This window comes from Varroa destructor, unplaced genomic scaffold (assembly GCF_002443255.2).
Source record: "Varroa destructor unplaced genomic scaffold, Vdes_3.0 BEIS01000001.1, whole genome shotgun sequence".
NCBI lineage: Eukaryota > Metazoa > Arthropoda > Arachnida > Mesostigmata > Varroidae > Varroa > Varroa destructor.
In genome coordinates, this window is record NW_019211454.1 from 65251237 (window position 1) to 65267899 (window position 16663).

Here is a 16663-nt window from a genome sequence, read left to right on the forward strand (position 1 = left end):
GCACTCAGTGGGGTTGAGGCATTTGTAAGAAGGAAATTTTCTTGTTTTATTCACGCGCTCATGTCCCCAGCTCGCAGCGACCTTTTTCAACTGGATGCAGAGTAAATCGTTGTGACACAATTGCAAGCGCTCAAATTGGCCACGATAACAATTTTTAGTGTTAAATCATAGAGGTTAACGATCTTCATTTAAATGCGTCTTCATACGCAATGGGTTTTATATTTAAACCACCCATATAGTAACAAATGCAATTGATTTTCAGGCCAAGGTAATCACTGCTTATTATTATTGAAACTATTATAAGGGAAAGCTGTGTATGAAAATAAATTCTTTATTTTGACCGTAATTGACGTGATTGGAGGAGTAACAACACACAATCACAACTTCTAAAAATCGAACAGCTGAATTGCTCTCTGAAAGTTACGACAACACTTTTGTACAACTTCTATACTAGTTACCCCCCTCCCCCGCTTCATTCTGTTCTGCCCAGACACGGACGCCCTTGTACCGCCTCGCTCCCTAACTTTACGTTGGTGGGCCTCTTTTCTCTCCTTAACCGTTCACGCTTTTCTGTGTCCGCCTAAGCCTATCTGATTTCTAGGAGCGACACCTCTTCAAGTAACGTTACGTGGATCGCACTAATTTCCCATTGTGCGTATCTACCCGAATCGCTGTGCGTTTCATTACATTATCAATTTTAGTCTTCTGTGATGTGGGATTTATTAAAGGCAAGATTAGCATTGTCTTTGATTCTTCAGATGATATTGACGAAACGCCATAGTGATTCAAGCCATCTTGTGCCTATGATTTTGACCGTATCCAACTTTTTCGAATACTACCTCTTATTGGCATTTTACCTATTTATCCTTTAAATTATGCTTGTATTTCAGCACATCTGTGATAAGCATGCTGATTTTTCTCGTTTACAAAATCCTGGTATCTGTACCAAGTGTTCATGTTTGCTCTGTACATGTACAGCCTCCCAGATTATTATGTTGTTCAAAAAGTAACGCGTTCGTTTAAATTTCTGCGTCACGAGATGATTGAGTACGTTCACGTACTGAGTGCCCCTTACCTTTTTGAAATTCTCATGGAGCAGTGAGCGTCCATAAGATTTTCTGTGTGGCAAAAGGGATTCGATCGCATAAATACTCTGCGGATGCTGTAGAATGTCTTTGAGAAGCGACGAAAGTTTCGACACGATCGAAGATATAGTAGAAAAATTGCTGACCAGACTGAGTTTGAAATATTTCGAACACTGGAAAAAACGGTGTTACATTCCACGCAGATTGCTTCAAAGCCGACACCGTGAATTGGGATGATTAAATCAATACCTGTTAATCTGGAATAAATGGCTTGCTCATATATTCGTATTTTATTGTTGCATTGCGGGGAAGTTGATAAGTCCAAATACACAAGTATCGATGTGATTTATGCATGTTTCGTCTTCTAATGCTGTTATGTACAGCTTCATTTGTCTACTGAAGTTACAGAAAATGTTTTTGAATTCTGACGTTCGCTATTGTCAGCGATCATCGACATACTGGAAAGGGGCGCATCGAATGAGACGTCCAACGGTCCCATGAGCAGTCAGGTCCGTTGGACATACGAGTGAGTTCATTGTTCTTGTCATTTAATTCATTGATCTACAAGAAACCCTCCTGCCGCCATTACTAACATTCCCAGGATGCGCTCGTACTAGTAGATGCGTCATAGGCTGGCTACATCCGGTTTCTGTCAGTCCTTCCTTTGATAGGAACAGGCTGACGTTGCTCGCTATTATTACGTTACAGGAAGTTCTGATGCTCAAGTTTACGTAATGGGTAGGACATCTCGAAGCAGCCAATAATACCTTCAGGATGTCCGCCTATGCCAGTACGGGGGTGAGCTCAGACTTGCTGAAGTTGCCGTGGCGCGCATTCCGCTTGTCTATTCCTTGTGAGCCTGTCATTGTTCAGCTCTTCTAGATGGTGTTTCACACTAAAGACAGCAGTGACTTATACGTCCAATGCAGTGATTCGGTTATGGAGAGATAGAGGTAAATGGTGGTTGAACGTGCTATTCATTGACTGCCCATCGATTATCCACAACATTCAGTTATCTAGTGCTAAAGTAATTGGCAACACTTTGGTTATGGGCGCATACACGAGAGTTTGGGCTGGTCCAACTACCGCTTACAACGGCCGCGGCATCCATACCGGCGTAAGGGGACTTTAGAAGATATTTTTGGCCATTGTGAGATGTCCTGCGGCAGCGTAATGTCTACGTTAGCCTGGATGCGTTTAGGTCATGGCGTGGGCGTGGACAGCGTCAGCCTGGTTTTATAACAAGAGAAGCTGCGACAAAAGTGGTGGGCAGGCAAAGATTCGGTGCTTTTATAACGTAACCGGTATCAATCTATGTGAGAGATACGTGTGGGAGGCGAACAGCAACTAACGGAAGATTCAAGGTGACAGCGGCAGTACAACGGTTGTGGATTGATGAATCGGACGACCGGGACGCTGAACTCGCTCACACTGTCCACAGGGGTCCAAACGGCAAACTGCTCGCGATACCATCGTTTCACTCGTTCTGCCCAACACGTCTCTCACTAAGTTAATGACCACTGACAATAAGCTGCAGTACAATACAGAAATTATGAGGTACTTTTGCATGGCATTATAATTGGCATGACAGAACATATATAAATATGAATATGGCACTAACAAAACATCAATATGTGTACCGTACACATACGAATTCAATATGAAACAACGGAAGAAGATCTTCTTAATACAATTAGATATCAATGTGAAATAAATATTATGACAAGACATTACAACTTAAAAAAAAAAACACAAATCAAGTATTCTCTACACATCTATGAACAAACATGGCGGACTTCGGTCAATAGGAAACTTGGAAACAACACATCGAATACGGTTCGTGCATTCGTCAAAATCTAGAAATTATGCCTAATTACATGGACAAATACTCAGAATTTCCGTATAGTTTAAACGATATATTGATGAAGTGCGAACAGGACAAAAACCAAAATAGCCGAATACATCACGCACGAAAACGTAGATCGGTGCGTATCACCTGAACGATGAAGGAAAATCTTGTTTTGAATAGATTCATTTGACAGCGCATCAGAAAAGACTGATATAGACTTTCACTAGAAACAATTTAAAGCAAATATGCACCCAGGCACATTAGTACAAAAAGCTCATCCCCTTAACACGTTTCATTGTAATACAATCTATATATGCCATCATGAATTGTTCAGACTGATTGTTTTTTAGGTTACTAAATAATAACAGATAAAGGTGTCCCCGTCGAATTCGAAGGAAGCGCCATCAAGACATGATACAGGAGATAATTCATCAAGCTATCTCTAGAAGTCAGCTATGCTGAGAGAAAAGAACACAGAAAAATGTCAACAGTGGGCTCTCGAGTCAGCTGCTGAAAACAGTTCGGCTACCGGTGAAGACCGTGCGTCTCCGCTTGAACAGTCCCCCGAGTAACCTTCGAAGACTAAGGGTTCGTTTATAATAGTTTCAAGTAGATAAAAAAAGGTTATTACATCATTATGTGTATCTATACGTCCCCGGCCGACCCGAAATCTTGCCCCTCGTTTTGAGAGTAAACTATACGTAGCAGAGGATCACGTCACGATAGTCGAAGGCGTAGCTTCGCGTAAATCATAATCGCATAGTCGTTCTATGCTTGACGTGAATATTTTACTCTATATATAAACTAATAAAGTAAACTTAATAGTTAGATTTTATAGTTTATAGATCAATAGTTGGCTAGATGATATCGTTTCATTTGGGGGCACAATGTAGAGAACGGATTGCAGGGGACTGGGATCGAAAACCATACTCAATAATTTTCTTAATAACTATTCTATTGGTAAATAAGATCTTGTATTTTTACTAAAGCAAAATTATATTTCATGGTTCGAATTACTATTAAATAGAAAACCGACATTGATTACACGATTGATTGATCTATGCAAAACTTTTATCTTGTATTAATGGCAGGGTTTGAATGGTTCCTCGTGCAAATTCTCCCTGTGTTGATATCCGATGGCTCTTATTGTGTTGATTTACAAGGAGTTACTTAAAAGGACAGTAATCATTACGAGGTTCCAGTCGCATGGCTTGAAGGGTCAAACTTTTAACCCACTCTCAGCTTGGTAGTAGTCGCAAAACGTTGTTTGGGACCGAAAACAGCCCATCAGGTGTGCTTAAAACTATACCCCATTAAATTTTCTGTGCGATTTTAAATTATGTCGAATTTACTTATTTTAGTTATCTTAAATGTTTTGCATCCAATATAGTCCTGAGGCATTGTGTCAATCTTGCCAGTAATCTCATGTATCGTAAATATCGTTTTTCTTTTTTATTCAGACCAATTTCCCATGCAAGGTATTATTATCGTTATTATTATGGAGCCTTAAATAGGACAGGACATGATACTGGCGTCTTCTAACACCATGTGCGATTTTAATATAACAAAGATGTTTAACATTGAAAACTTTGTCATAGAAAAACCCCTTTATATTAAGTATTCTTTTTAAATGAAAAACCTCCACCGTGTAGGGGATCCTTTCGGTTCATATACAGGACCTTCAACGATATCCACATTATTGATGAGTAAGCATGGCCTTCTACTAATCCAGTTGCAATTTTCAGGTCGTTCGTTGTTCCTGATCGAATCGACTATTCGCTAGGATGGTCAGCCATGCCATTGAATAAAATTGGCCCAGTCATTGACAAGGAATATCGGAAAAATGAAACGAAGGTAAATGATTCCTTTGATGTATAATACTAGGAACACTGTATGACAAATTATAGTTGGATCAATTTCTCTGGGTTCGTCATCGTTTTACCACTGCAGAGCTGGAAATGCTAAGCTGAAGCAAGCTTAACCGATTAGCTTTTACATGCGTCGATCTTGATTTTCAACATTGCTCAGAATATAGACGAGGAAGTGCGGTCATCTCCCAGAAAAGCTACTTATAGGATTATAATGAGACGCCAGTTCTATGCGTAAATTACATACTATGTTGTAAAAAGAAGACGCAGGCGATAATGCAAGGCCGTTTCTACTACTGCTGCCTTGACCCGGGTTTCAGTATTGGGAAGTGAAGTGGTCCTTCAGTTGCTATTAGCCTCTGTCTTTTTATCGAAAACATCGATATTCTGTTTAAATTTGAAGTTAGAGACGAATGTTGTGAAGTCTTATTGTTGGTGCTGAGGAATTGTGGCGCTTAATCTAGAGGCCACGATTCAGTCAGTTAACCGAACGTGGACTAATGTATGTGCATTGTTGAGGCTTGACCGGTTGATTCACGTCCATAAAATTACGTAAAGGAACTAGTCAAACTTCTCAGTTATAATATAGGTTCATTTATTACATAAAATGCTAGCGTTGTGCATTTAGAAATGAGTGACACCTCGATAGCAGATCTGTAGCATCGGATTCTTGGAATCAGTCAAGCTTGCATAATATTTTTTGAGAGTGTCGTCGTTAGGCATTATATCAGGCAGATGGGTGGTTTCCAGCACGAAACAACGTCTTTCTATGCCCGGGTTCAAACCCACACCACAACGCGTCCCTAAGACTATCGCGCAAATACGTTACCCACTAGGCTATCATAGCGCCAGCATGGCGCAACCTGAAAAGCACATATGCAAAAAATTTCAAAATAAAAGTTGCTAACTATTTACACGATGAAATGGTAACGTACTCTCACACAGACATACCGAACTAGCTTTTTCAACGCGGCTCATTTCTACAGAACTGATAAAGTCATACAATTAGCGAAAATGTTGATCCATGGCAAAAATTGTTTATCAAGTAATAAACGCCTCGCTGTTTCTTCGGTCCACTTTTCCAATAAAAACAAAAAGATTTTGATCGTTTGGCCCACGTTTGGAAAACTCGCCTTAATTCCAAGTGAATCTTGTTTGAGAAGGGTCACATCGTTCGTGTTTTGACCCGCTTTTATAATAAACGTAAAGCGATATTTACCTTCGCTGTACAATTAATAGGGTTTATATACTATAGCTGACGCGTGCGATCCAGTCAAATCGAATTTTTCGAAGACATTTTCATAAGTTTTGTGCAAAACTTTGTTTTCCTTTGTATCTAAAATAAGTAGTGTTTGTCGCTTCCATCAGTTTTTCTAGTTGCGATTTTGTTGGCGTGCTAGTTTGCCTGCTCAACAACATACGGTACGAAGCTGTATGCTGGTCAGACTAGCAGCCCACAGCGAAACTTCAACTGTGCACGTAAGCGCGGAAAATTCGACGATCCCAGACTCAACGAAGGACTGCCAAAACAAATAGTCAACCTATCTAGCTAGAAATATGTGATCGATATAAACACAGTATTTGTAGGATTGGTGAAGCGTACAGCTATGTCGTCAAGATGATTATTTTTCCTTCTCATTGCTAGCTGGCTATAGCAGGCGAAACTGTTGCAAGATACTTGTTTCTGGATAAAATTTACGCTCGTCGTATTTAAGCATATTTAGGCTAGATCCCGTTAGTTGTCGAATAAAATAATCGAGGTCTTGCCTTACCTCTGAAACCAGAAAAGGAACCTGTATTGTCGATTTGATAACTTCAAGCAGGACACCGCCATTGCTGTGGACAGAAATTTATCTTGGGGTTACAGAGAAGGATGTGTCGCAAAACGGAGCTAGGAGATATGGCATGCTGTACACGTCGTACTGAAATATAAACCATTAACATGTATTGTTATTTAGAGCATCTGATGTTTGGTGTCTTTCGTACGTGTAGCCAATAGAGACAGAAGAACGCTCAAGGAGAGCTGGACCATATAATCTAAAATTTTCAATAAAATAAATCTTAGAAAGACATAGCTTTACAATGTAATGAGATTTATTTTCGCCAAATAGTATCTTATTTATATTAGGTTTTTTGTTGGTTTTAACCTGTATAGTACAATGCAGCTAAAACAGGCGATATATCTATTATAGGTGAGCACGCCCCGCCTTAAGACCAATCCTGTCGCAGAACTTTAACTTAGCGGACTTAATGTTAATGAACACTTGAATAGTACGACGCAGGTGTAATACATAACATAATAGATTATATTAAGTCTGTAGAGCTAAATGAGACGACTGCAATTTTGAAATGTCCTTCAAAATCGCCTCTATGAGTACAGTAAAAAAAAAAACCAACACCAGAGCCGTGCGTCCGGTAATACCGTTAATAATCAAATTGTCAATAATAATCAACAAACACCTAAGATAACATAAAAGTACCTTGGAGCTGTTAAATTTATAAGTCAGTTTGCAATATGATTATTAAGAAAAACCTGGGATTCTCACGCGAGTAAGACGATCCCTAACTGTCCTTGAGTAACTGTTCACACAACGTAACAGTTGGCCCAGAAAAATACGGAGGCGCGTCGATCGTCAAAATCTATGAAAAAAAAATCCACAAAGAGTCTAGTCTATTGCGTTTTTTTTAATATAATAAAGGAAAAATAATAATAATAATAAACATAGCATATACTTTACCCTTCCGTCGTATGTATAGTTTGCCGCTGTTTCTCGTGGCTTGGAGTAAATGTGCACCAAATCAATGGCGATCGACTGAAATAAACCTTGTCGGCTTCTAAAAAGTATACAGATGATTTCAAGCTCAGCTGATAGGCGAAATAGTGAATTTCGCTTAGAATACTCACGCAGTTTTTTGTCTTTTTGCGCCGGTAACCACAGTAGTGGTAACCTATTGTCATTAAGGTCCTTTCTCTACAAGCATTTTCACAAGGCGTCATAATTTGTGCGTGTTACTCAGATTTAGCTCAAACAGAAAGGATTCAGCCAGATATAACCAGAATGTCTGAAAGCCGCCAAGCTATAATCGGCGTCAGTTACTTCGACCCGGCATAATCTAATTTTAATTTGGCTAGAACTAGATCTACAGCTTGGCCGAACAGTCGATAGTTTATTGCAAGTAAAGCCGCAGATAGGAACTCCGTTGAAGCCTTAAGAATCCACGAAAAATCGTTTTAGGGTCTTTCGTAGGCTTGAGGGAGCCTTTGTTTCGAACATCAGATGAAACTTAACCGAGGGTACGTTGAATCATTCTGGATCACATGATCCTGATTTTTACTGGCCTAAGAAGTTAGGCAATAATTGTATTTGGGTAGATGAAGGCATTTTAGCTCAGTATCTTTCTGAAGTTCAGCTTTATTCGAATAAAGCACCCCGAACCGAATCAGATAGCATACTAATTGTAAGCACTGCATTTTCTCTGTACGCAGCCACAGATAGTGATTAGTGAATGAAGTTTTCAATTCTAACTATTATGCCATTGAAGTTTTAGTGACTTGTGAACATTGCTGTCCAACGATCAAATGAACCATATGCTTCGAGATGAAGGAGTCTTGTGCATTGACAACCCATATTCTACACCTGTGCCACAAAGTATATACATGAAAAAGCTATATTTTTATTTTTTAAAGCTTAATGTCCAATTGTAGCTTAACAGAGCTATAACTGATATACGAAATTAGCTTGTTATGGGGCCGCACTGATATTTGTAGTTTATCTGTGCACTACTATGTATATATATGTACTAGTCTAACATTTTCGAATGATCCTGGCAGTGCATTGAATTTAATATCACTTTGAATAACAATAAGATCAGAGAAATACAGGTGTTCTCAGAAAACCGCTCAACATTCCACTTGTCCTTCAGGGATTGCGTGTTCAAGGCTCTGCACCAAAAAGCTGAAGCGCATCACATACACACCCATATATATATATATATATATATATATATAGCAGTAGAAGTAACACACACTTGAGTATTGTATTTTGTTAGATGCAATTACAGAATCTGATAGTCGCCAAAATATTGCTAGAAGAGTCTCACGGATTGGCGCTAGTAGCAGACCAAATCAATCTCTGCCTCCGAGTTCGACCCTATACCCGGACACATTGTAGGAGCTCGCAGGTCGTGCCTCCAATTTGATCGAAAGCAGGCTCTATAAACAACTGTATCTTTGGCAAAACATCTACGATGTTGAGTCAGTGTATTCACACAATTCTAGTTCTATATGACCATGCTGTCCGTTGAAATCTTGATATATTGATATGGTAAGTCTTCAAAGTATCTAGCAATAGCTCACCCTGCCAGTGAAAGGCATAGCGCTGCGTAAAAGAGACAAACTACTAGGAGTGCCTAGGCTTAACTCTAATTCCGTCCGTGCAAATTTGCCTCGTTCTCTACACTATATGAGCCTTTAATTTATGTACTGCTTATATTTATCGATTGTTTGCTTGAGCAGTGTCGAGGTATGGTCATGTTATTCTTTTCGTGGCCTCTAGTGTACATCAACATGCCGAGCATAGGAAAAAAACGAAGAGTGTTATTTGTGGATTCGGGGTCGTAGGCGCAATGTTTTAGATCGCGAAACGGCTGAGCGTCAACAGTAATTGGTCTGAGATGACACCTTCAGACACGTAAATATCGTATAGTATACAACCTGTGTGATATAGAGAAAAATTAAGATGATTGTATTGAACATTTCGGTCCCTCTTTTATTTAAGACTCGTTTTAACTGAATACTGTTCGGACATTATCTAGCTGTATAATGCACAAAAATAAAAGAGGTTACTAACGCGAATGTGGTATAAACTCTAACTGCAACAAAATATCCTCGACTGTAATAAATATTCAATCGATATATATGTACACATACATATCTCACCAACTTATCGTGGCGCTCTGGCTGTTTCCGGACAGCCATTTCCTACTATTTACGTTCGCATATATAATTTCTCAATTGCTGCTTTTTCAAGCAGACCAACAGCGGAATCTGTTTGGTCACTAGTTGCCCTTCTTATAGCATGGATAATAGCCCCCCACTTAGACTGAGAGAATAAATGGGACGAATCTAACATCGAATGTTTCACTACTCAATCTGGGAAGTGATTGAAGCATGGCAATGGGATCTGGCGTTATCGTCAGGTAACTATACTGTGTTCCATGAGCTTTTTGAGAAATTCGAAATAAAAGCTACATCTACTATTTCATTTTTGGCTAGTATTTCATTGTGCCTCTGATGTGTATCGCAAGTTCTACCATCACATGTCCTACGAATTTACCCGACATCGCCAGCGAACTCGATTTTTCTCTAGGATGACATCATTTTTTCGCCTGGGCCCTCTCTTGCTATTGGTAAAAATTGAGTTGTGCCTCGTCTACGGCGACCGCATATTTCAGGCAGACTTTTTTTTCTCATTCATGTTCTACATATTCACGTTCAAACTAATCCAAAGTCGAATAATGGTGGACCAATTTTTACTCAGTTTCCGAATTTTTAGTATTTGGCTAAAAAATCTGTAATGTAAGATGCCAATTTTGACCGATATAACCCCGCATTTTACTTCCGTGAGAAGTCTCGATGATTGCATTGATGCAATCCTGTTTTTCCGGGACATTCCAATGTCCGTTTCGGAAACGTTTGCGCCAATAATGTGCTATACCTTTGCTTAGGATCTCTTTGTTTAATGTCTTCACCAATGTTCATTAATCTGTGGCAGTACTCTGGCCTTCGAAAAATAAAACGCAGACTATTGTGCCTTAATTTTGGAGAATAAATGATTTTTTGCTACTGAAGTCAGTTCTGCTAAAAGAAACTCAGCCGATTTTCACTTAAAGGTTTCTAGAAAGTGGGAGTTTCATTTACCAGTCAAATTTCGTCTGCTAGTGTTTAGTCTAAAAGTTTTCTGGGTCCGCCGGATTTGCTTGTAATAGCTATATATATATATATATATATATATATATATATATATATATATATATGATCAACGCTCTTGTTTGTTGCTTGTGCAGTTGATTGTCTTCCTGTTTCTCTTTTCGTAGTTGTAGACGCCAGAAAAAGCTTATTGGCTGCTGTCCAGAAATTCTCTGCCACTTTAGATAAGCGACCTAAGCTGGAGGAAAACGAAAAGGAGTCTGAGCCCTAGGGCCACATGAGAGTAACGCGTCTGTTTGCTGATCTTCGGTCCCCCTGGAGCCACGTCAGTTTCTTAGCAATAATTATCAGTGATAGAACAGAGCTGGCGTCTTGTCCGTATAAATAATATTATATAAATATATATACATAGGCGAACGGGCACACACATCATAGCTTCGACGTACCGCCAAGATTGAACACAGAGCCCTGAACCCCTAGGGGCATTCAATAATGTACGTAATGTTTTTGCTAGCCAAGACACAATAGCAAGCTAACAGGTTCAAGGATAATCGTTAGAGAGTAATAGTAATATGCCTGAATGCAACTTTTCAACTGAATCGTTATCAAAATGTCCTCTCTAAAATGACAAAGTTAACATTGTAACAACAGAGCGAAATACTAAGAAAATGCTCATCATATCGCTAAATAACCTTGCCATTTCCTCGGTACTATGTGTAATTTCTATATTATTGCTTATCTTATGCCTGTGGAGACGTATCGCTCTTCTTGCAGAATTATCTCACGACTACCTGCAGTATTCCAGCTAACTGCTAGGCTGAAGCGTATTCATAATCGATTGTTCCATTAGCTGGTGACGAAGAAGCAGATTCATTTTAAATAATATCCTCTAATAATCAATGCGACCTTGGTCGATCTGGCTAGTTTCGAAAAAGCTAAACATAAAATGAGCCATTTTGGCAGTCATAGTGTGTTACGCCTTTCGTCATACTTCTAACGCTGTTCTTAACTGTCATTTTACTCACATCAAACTAGCAACATTATGCATTGGCACGGAATATTTAATGTGTTTAATTTGTAACGAGTATGTGCATTATGTGACAAGTATATGAGCTATTCGTAGAGGGTAGGGCGTCGCTTGACCCCCAGCAGAAAGGTAATTGACGTAAGCTCTCGGTTTTAGCTCACTAGGGCATCAAGTTTAATCGATTCGTTATCACAGGTAATTCTTTTTCAAAGCCCCACGGCGGCTATTGACACCGCATACTTCAATGTTGCCTTACTTGTTGGAATATCTTTTCCAAAAAAATTAAAAGGTACAAAGATCCAACATAAAGTTATCAGTTTTTGTTTGATGGAGCCACGCTCTTTAGGCAGAAACAGTCAGAGAGAGTCTATGCAGTTTCAGATGTCATCTTTGTTTAGTTAGTTAATCGACTTAACACTAAGACGGCAGGTTGGTAAATGCTTTGTTGACGATCAGCCTGGGTCCCTTAAGCTGAATTCCTCGTGCTTTGTGTGGCTGACTATCGATAACGAAGATAGCTGGTATCAGATCGTTAGGTTTCCACTGCTATGTTCTGCCGGGGATCAGGACACAACTCGCGATTCGACAAGGTATAAGTAACAACTAGTAAATGGCAGCTTGCACTTTATTGCTGGTGCTGCCAGCTTGGTGAATTAGTAAGTAGTCGGAGCAGTAGCTGCGATCGCTTGGTTCGCCATAATAATATGCTGTCCTCGCATGCTGGATTAAATGTGTCAGGCCAATCATGCCAAAGCATGTCCCGTTACGTCGACCTGCGCGAGACACAGTCTACGACAGAATGAGATGTCGCGCACTTTTTTGGTGCTAACCTGTACCTATCGCGACCGCTGTACCCCTCTGCAGCCTTTGTTACGCTAACAACAGCAGCGGCACCTCTATGATGCACCTAAATGAAAAGATAGGCTTTCAAAAAAACGCCCGCTCACTACGGAACGCAGTAATTCTACACTGAGGCTTTTACCTAGTGTCATTTGGTGAACCTTGACGTCTGAGTCATTCTATCTAATGGCAGAATACTTCGTTGGCGTACTGGAAACACCAGCTTCTGCAGGAGGGCGACGCGCGACTGACAGAAACACGGTTAGACGACACGAATGCAGTAAAAGCTATCCTAGAATTTTGTATTTGCGTAGTCTTCCATTTCAGTACGCTGGATCGGGCTGGGCGATAGTCGATGATCGGATCAGGGCATGAAACAATGCTATTCAACAAGTTAGCGTTAATAATGCTCGTATTGACATCGATCTTCTAGAGTGCGTGTAAATATGATGCCCATAGAACGCGACAGACAAAGGAGAAACGCGTATTTTCTAAAACGGCGCCAGCTTAAGTGAACGGCATTATTTCGAAATTCATATTTGCTGACAGCAAACCTTCTGCTTAATTTCAAACGGGTGGTAAAAACTTCTGCAGGCGGAACACAGCCACGACATTTAGTGCACCGTGAGGCAATGTTAAGCACACACTCTTTTATTAATAACAAGCATAGTTTTTGAAAGGTGTTATATATTGGTTAGTTGTTGCCGTAAGCTTGAACCATTAGACCAACTGCACGAATGAAATGCTTTCTAGCCAGCTTTTGATCAAAGCCTGAGCTTTACCGAGAAACTAAATGAATCTGAATGTTAATGGATCTTTACTTCGCAGTAACCTTCATAGCAATCTTCTAGTTATCAATTGAGACTATAGAATATAAAATGTTCATACATGTCAATCACCACAAGAACAATTAGCTACATCACGTTTGTTCGCCAATAAACGACGACGGCTATACATCTTTTTATATATTTTTATTATATACTAGTATTTGTACATTTTGCAGTTGCGAAGGTCTTCAAGCCCATGCTACTAGGCCATTTGATAGTCCGCCAGCATCCGTAAAATTAATCGGCTTCAATGTATGTCGCTCAACGTCTATTGCTACATGACCTTTTGTCCATTCGCGCACAGTAACACCCCGTGTCACCAGCTGCCAACTCGATGGAAGTGCGTATGAGATAATGTTTATTGCAGCAACGAGCCCTTTCGAGTTTTCCAGGAAAATTGTTGCTTATTGCTCTTTAAGATTTAGAGCGATGGACTGAACGGCGTAAGTGTGCTTTTCCAATGCCAGTGATCAGGGTATTGTCGGTGTTGGCTCAGCGGGCACCAGACCAGTGATCAGGCGTACAGAATGCACTATTCTATATGATAAGCTGTCTTTACTTACTAGGAGCATAAAACTTCGAAAAGCTCTCGGGACTCACGCTAGATGTCATGGATGAGCGGGGCGGCGGGTGGATCAACAGCGAACACTTGGACATTTTACTTTTTATTATCTTGACTCCTCGCTTTTGCTCCTCTTTGCGCACATATTATGTTATTATCCCTGTTTGCTAATAAAAGTCCAGCTCATGCAGCGCCGAGAGGGAAAATGCTTCCTTTTTACCTAACAAATTTGTACCTAACCTAATCATTGCAGAATGCATCGTCTAGAAACAAGTTAGTCTATTAAATGATCCACAAATCGATAGTGTCACTCGTCCAGGGCCATTTCGTGAAAAAAAAAAAAACGCAAAAATTTAAACTGATATTAACGTTAAGCTAGACTCAAATTGGTCTTTAGCTGACTGCATATTGTTAGAAATGATAATGATAGCATGTTTTCTCCTCTAGTTAATATTTCCGGAAAGCTTGAGTCTAGATTTCCGTTCGGTACGCTTTCGGTTGCTGGAAGTGACCTAGTGTCGGTAGTGATATTTGTAGACATCTAGTAGTCGAACACATACGCCAAATATATATATATATATGGTTGGTAACGTAACAACTGCACGGTATGGCCTTATGATAAGTTTTCTATTTGGCAAACAGCTCATGACGTATGATACGTAATATATATGAGGAGTTGACAAATGAGTTTTAAGAATTTTACCATAGGACGATGAGTACCTATCCAATTATCCACATTATATTCGCCGGTTTTATAATAGACTCTCGAATATACAACAAATAGACAAAACGTGTTTTTTTTTTTTTTAAACTTTTTTCAACATCTACGAAGCTACAACATCGGTTTTACTTTGAGCCATGTCTTCAACTTGGTTTATAATTTTTTCGGTCATGTCAAATCTTCATCCCTTAGTATTTCATTACGTCTTTTTAGAAAAAGTAAACTTACTATAAGCTGGATCACATGTATAGTACTTTGGCAATACAGCCAAAACTGCTTCAATTTATAGATCAGCTTTCTTCTCCCTGTACAATAGTTTGAGCTTATAGCGTTCAAAGAATAGAAAACTAGTTTGTCACGTTACCATTTACCACCGTTACCACATTAACTATCAGCCATTATCAATAGAGGGACTAAGTACGCTAAGTAACTGTTCAATGTGTGCCTCTGTGTGTGATAAAATAGATGTCCTAATAACCTCTTCATATCTGCATGCATGAACAGAACATAATTGTTGGTTGGCTTCAAGTCTCACGCACAGCCCCCCTTGATTGGCGGCAGCTCATCACTGTATAATGATTTTCCACTTCTACGAATATATCTTAAGGACATTATTTAGGGGCAATATTTAGAATATTATTATCTCATCAAAGGATATCGTCCAATTTAAAATCTCTTCTGCGATACCAGTCGGTGCAGATGTTTTTGCTAATGAAACAGAAGTACTGTTTAGCAGAGCTTCTTGAGTAGAGGCTTTGTGTATTTCAATTTAACTTATATTTTTTAGTTATTGTTTGTTTGGAACTAAAATGCTATCAAGTCACTGTATCAGCAATGTACCGGGAATTTGACCGTGTACAGCCTTCAACTGTGCCAATCCTAGTTGTTTTCTTCGAAGTGATTTTTAGCAAATGGAAGCTACGTGTGCAACAATTTTCCAGCCGCTAAAGCAGTTCGAGCTGTAGGAATGGATCTCAGGTCTTGTCCCGTTTGTTCCTAAATTTCCTCGACCCTCAAACCTTTTTGCAGGCGCTTCTCATGTTTTGGGAACAGGAAACGATCACAAGGGCCTATATGGAATTGGATAGGAGTGCTTAAATACTTTTAGGATAGTTGCTGATTTGCCCATATTTGCTGGAAATATAGGCCGTTCGATGTCGCTTTCAAGAGATCGTCTAGATAGTTCCGTATAATTCGTGAGAGATTTCCAGGGTGGCGGTGGACTCCCTCCTGATGACTAGGCCATCGTGCAGTAACAAAATGTTTTATTTTCACTTTCTCGTCTAAACTTAAAAATATTCTAGCACGGGAATCGATGTCAAGGGCCCCTCTTTCTAGCAAAACGCTCGAACTAGCGTATTGTTTTGTAAATTGTTTTCAAAAAATTTCCCTTAATATTGGGACCCGTGTGCTGGAAATTGATTTTCAGTTTTTTTTTTTTCTTTCGGCGTCACTGATTTAAGATTCCTTACAAAATACAAAGCTCTGTTTCGAATAATTTCGTATTGCTGGAAATAGAAAGTTAGCCATTCCGTATTACATCTTCCTTGGAGTATTTTTGATAAAGCTAGATGTTGTTTTACTTATAGTGAAGATACGAGGTTACCTAGAACGAAATTGAAAGCCAGGCTCGTATAAAAACGGCTATCTTTCGATTACCATAGAACACGTATTTGCTTTCATTTTACACAAACATCTGAAGGTAGATCAATCTGCCTGCATAGCACATGCAACAGAACAACGGCAAGCGTACCTTTTTTTTTTTGAGATAAGCTCACAGTTATTCTACTGTCAGCTATGTATTATGTATAATAGCGATCAGATATGCATCAGAGCATCCTAATAGGCCACGTGCAGCACCCACATCTATTTTATAAGTAATTAACAAGCTGCGTTGAAAATGATGCAAAGGCTAGATGTGAGTTCACTCGTTCTCGTCTGTTTCAATATATATA

At 39.5% G+C, this 16663-nt stretch overlaps 1 protein-coding gene and 1 long non-coding RNA gene across 7 annotated transcripts in view; both read left to right on the forward strand.

Moving 5' to 3' along the window:
* LOC111249026 (E3 ubiquitin-protein ligase MARCHF8-like) overlaps positions 1 to 16663 on the forward strand; it is a 111237-nt gene that overhangs the window by 11109 nt on the left and 83465 nt on the right. For 3 of the 6 annotated variants that reach the window (XM_086977727.1, XM_022802291.2, XR_015319346.1), the window contains one exon: positions 4680 to 4788. The exons of 1 other annotated variant lie outside the window; for it this stretch is intronic. In XM_086977727.1, the coding sequence (XP_086833853.1) occupies positions 4778 to 4788 (11 nt within the window). In that variant the 5' untranslated portion in view covers positions 4680 to 4777. Of the gene's footprint in view, positions 1 to 3284; positions 3523 to 4025; positions 4226 to 4679; positions 4789 to 16663 lie in introns of those variants that run through there. 2 more of the 6 variants (XM_086977729.1, XM_022802310.2) reach the window with 2 other exon arrangements.
* LOC147758982 (uncharacterized) lies at positions 11241 to 14184 on the forward strand. Its single transcript, XR_015319350.1, has 2 exons — positions 11241 to 12859; positions 13602 to 14184. It is a non-coding gene; the product is annotated as an uncharacterized LOC147758982 (long non-coding RNA).